This window comes from Musca autumnalis, unplaced genomic scaffold (assembly GCF_047663935.1).
Source record: "Musca autumnalis isolate F117 unplaced genomic scaffold, ASM4766393v1 scaffold_1, whole genome shotgun sequence".
In the NCBI taxonomy this organism is placed as follows: Eukaryota; Metazoa; Arthropoda; class Insecta; order Diptera; family Muscidae; genus Musca; species Musca autumnalis.
In genome coordinates, this window is record NW_027411644.1 from 40,177,459 (window position 1) to 40,181,564 (window position 4,106).

General features: G+C 39.8%; 1 protein-coding gene across 1 annotated transcript; it reads right to left on the bottom strand.

The window, feature by feature from the left end:
* Nucleotides 1-227: 227 nt before the first annotated feature.
* Nucleotides 228-3,372, bottom strand: LOC141401702 (uncharacterized). Its single transcript, XM_073982462.1, has 5 exons — nt 3,136-3,372; nt 3,028-3,091; nt 2,331-2,615; nt 316-2,084; nt 228-236 (listed from the first exon to the last, which is right to left on the bottom strand). The coding sequence occupies exons 1-5, from the start codon at nt 3,370-3,372 to the stop codon at nt 228-230; spliced, it is 2,364 nt and encodes a 787-aa protein (XP_073838563.1).
* Between the last annotated feature and the right edge of the window lie 734 nt (nt 3,373-4,106).

The window sequence follows — 4,106 nt, forward strand, 5'->3', positions numbered from 1 at the left end:
CACCCCCGCGTATGCCTTTTCTGAGGCGTCAGAAAAGACATGAAGTTCGGCGGAACAATCTGGCGTATAATGAACCCACCGAGGAATATGAATGGAATTCACATCCTGGTAACAGTCCACGAAATTTTGCCAGTCACGTTCTGTCGTAGACAGAAGTGCATCATCCCATCCGATTTTATCTGTCCAGATCTTCTGCATAACTATTTTGGCAGTAACTATAATTGGGCCTAACCAACCTAAAGGATCAAATAGTTTAGCAATAGTTGACAATGTTTCTCGTTTCGTGTAGTGATCTTTTGAGGGTAAAGCACTCACACTGAAATAAAATAAGTCAAGCTGAGCATTCCAACGTATTCCCAAAGGTTTGGAACTGCTAGCTTCAATAAAGGAGAGAACCTTAGCATCGATTAAATCTTCCGTGGGAAGATTTTGCAAAATAGCACGGTCATTTGCTGTCCACTTCCTCAATTCAAATTTTGCAGAGGAAAGAGCTGCTATTAATTGATCTCTAGAATCTAGGGCTGTACATATGTCATGATATCCTGTTAGTACGTCGTCGACGTACATGCACCTACGAAGTATGTGTGCAGCGAGAGGATATCGATCGTTAGTATCGTCCGCTAATTGTAGAAGCGTCCGTATAGCTAAGTAGGGGGCGCAATTCACACCAAATGTCACCGTCTGCAATTCAAAATCCTGAACAGGTTTTTGTGGAGAATCCCGGAAAACTATCCGTTGAAGTGGAGTATGTGCCGGATCGACACGTATTTGGCGATACATCTGGGTGATGTCGCAATTAAAAACGAATTTAAATAGTCTCCACCTCAGAATAAGCAAAACTAGATCCAATTGCAGAGTAGGTCCCACATGTAAAATGTCGTTAAGACTTTTCCCGTTGGAGGTTTTGTTCGAGGCGTTGAAAACCACTCGAAGTTTGGTAGTCTGTTTGTCGGGATTTATCACGGGATGATGTGGCAAGTAACAAACAGAAGTGTTTGTTGAAGCGGCACCAACAGGCCTCATATGATCCAATGCTAAGTACTCATTAACAACTTGATCATAGACTACCTTTACTTGTGGCTTTCGAAGGAGGGATGCCTCATTTCTAAGAAATTGTCGTAAACAATTTGCTCGGGAGAAGCCTAACTCCACCTGTCCAACTATCTCAGTCTTGAGGGGAAGGCTAACAACGTACCTACCATTTGAATCCCGACGTGTGGTACGCTTATAATAGTCCTCGCATAATTGGTCAGAGGGCGATAGAATTTTACGTTTGGGAATTTCCTCAAGTTCCCAAAAGCGAAGAAGAGTCTTGTCAAGATTTTCCTCTTCTGAAAAGCTAACCTTCGTTGAAAATACAGGAATATTTGGAGGGGGAATAGGACCAGTAATGATCCAACCAAAGACCGTATTTTGTGCTATTAGGGACCCTAAGATATTGATGTGAGTACCCTGTTGTAGGATCTTTGGATAAAGATCTGCTCCCAGCAAAAGATCAACAGGTCGACACTTGAATAAATTGGGATCTGCCAAACGAAGATTTGGCAATTGAGAAACAATGTCAGCATTGACGGTAAAAGAGGGCAGGTTGCCCGAAATAGATGGCAAAATTAGGGCCGTAGTATTTATTGAACGCGATGCATCCAATGGAGAAGTAATGCTAACCGAACATAACTTGCGCGACGTGGTCGAAACTGTCTGATTAATCCCAGAAATGGAAGCTAACGTTGTAGTAGCTGTGATACCTATAAGGCGTTGTAAACGCTCTGTAATAAAAGATGCTTCTGAAGCGGGGTCAATAAGTGCCCTGGCAGGGTACGTGGTGCCATGATGAACGATGTTCACCATTGCCGTGCCTAATAGGACATTTCTGCTTTGTGCAGTATGGAAAACCTGTCTATTAGCAGAAGACGAAGAATCTGATCTAATACCTGTAGAGGTAGAGGGTTGATCAGAAGAAGCTACACTCCTATTGTTGGACGTTGCTGTCGAAGACGTTCCAGCAGTTGTATTGTCCCTGTGTAATAAAGTATGATGTCTTTTATTACATTTACTGCAAGTGTAGGGACTACTGCAGTGATTAACTACATGTTTAGGGGACAGACAGTTAAAGCAAGAGTTATGTCGCCTAATTGTATTTATTCTTTCAGGAACTGAAAGTTTCAGAAACTTTTGGCATGCTCTGATGTGATGCGTTTGTCGTGGACAAAGAACACATGTTTTATTTGAAGAGGCACGAGAGGACCTCGAAGAAGGGGGGGAATTCCGAGGAGAAAATGTGGGGGATCGGTTCGTGCCAGCATTCGTGAAATGCGAACGAACTTTTTTACTGGTGGATGGTTTGCCAGTATCTATACCCCTAATGTCACGTAGACAGGCCAGAGTTTGGATACGTTCCGTAAGAAACGCGTCCAAATCTTCCCAAGAAGACAAAGCAGACTTGTCTTTAACACTTTGTTCCCAAAGCGTGACACTATTTTTAGGAAGTCTCTGAAGACATATGAACACTAGGATCGGGTCCCAGTCTTCAGTTGAGACGTCATAATTGGACATGGCAGAAATACATCCATTGATACCCCGCTGTAATTTCTTTAACCCTGAACTGGTCTCACTATCTAAAACAGGTAGGTCAAATAAAAGTTTAAGTTGGTGGTTCACCAAAATACGTGGATTGTCGTAAGTCTGTTTAAGAGCTTTCCACGCAGGACCAAAGTTTTTGTGGGTTAGTGAAAACTTTGCCACAATTTCATGGGCGTCGCCACTGGTCTTTTTATTTAAATGGCATAGACGTTCAATGTCACTAATGCCAGTATTATTAATATACACAGCCGAAAATAGGTCTCTAAATGTCGGCCAAGAAAGGAAGTCACCGTTAAATACTTCAATGTCGCAGGGTGGTAAATTTAACCTATGTCCAATATGTTCATCACCACAGGATGTGAATGATGTATTGGAGGAATGGTGAGAATGATGCGTGACATCCCACATTGAAGTTGCACAGTCGGAACGATGTGACCTATTGCCTACACTCGCGTGAGGGGAAGATGTTGCTACTGATGACTTGGGCGGAGCCCGAAGTCGATCTAACTTCCTATTAATAGAGGCGAGAGCATTTAGATAAGATCTAAATGCAACCTCATATTTGCCATCAACAGCAGTAACGTCGTTACCAGAACTATCATCTTCTTTAAAGAAATTGAGACAATCTTCAAACGTAGTTTTTACCCTGTCCCATAATCTCTTGACCTCAGCTTCTTGTAGCTCTAATATGTAAATATCGAGCTCCTCGTCCCGTTGGGCACTGAAGCTGGCGTCAAATTTAACCAAAGCGTCAGTAGCTCTGATAAATAAATCTAGTCGGGTGACAGACATTTTAAATTAAAAACTGAACGTAATTCAGAAAAATTTAAATTAGAAAATTAAAAGTAAAATTTCGTTGAAAACGATTTTTTTTTTGTTATAAAAAACTATGAAAATTGTAGCACTTACACCAGGAATTTCCAAGGTAATTGTTCGAAAAACAATTTTTTATAAAAGAACAACTCTGTAAAACTGCACGAAAATGCACCAAAGTATTTTGGAAATTTATTATTTTGCACGAGATGCAAGAAATTTGAAGATAGTGACACGTGATGTCAAAAACTGTATGCGAAAATCCAATAAAAATGTTAAATTTTCACCAAAATATTGGCAAAAATAATTTTAAAACACGTGATGCTTTAAAATAAAATAATTTTATTGGTTAGAATACACTGAATTTATAAGTAGTCGTAGACTATTTCAATAATGTATCGTGGATACGTCAATATATTTGAGGTTTAACGTGATTAAACCACCAAAAATTCTTTAAATTTTAAGAAAAAATTCATAACTCACTCTAAATTTCTTTCAGTGTATTCAAATTTCCACAAAATGCTTACAGTGTATCGTATAATACACGTAAACTATGGCAATGTATCGAAGATAGCACTTGCCGAAAATAAATTTCCAAAAATATTAAATAAAATCGAAAATTCGCAAAAATTTCGCAATTACCGACTGTAGGGTGCACGGACTGTAAAAATGCACGTTAGTAATCGCTAGCGAACAACAACAAATTATTCGAA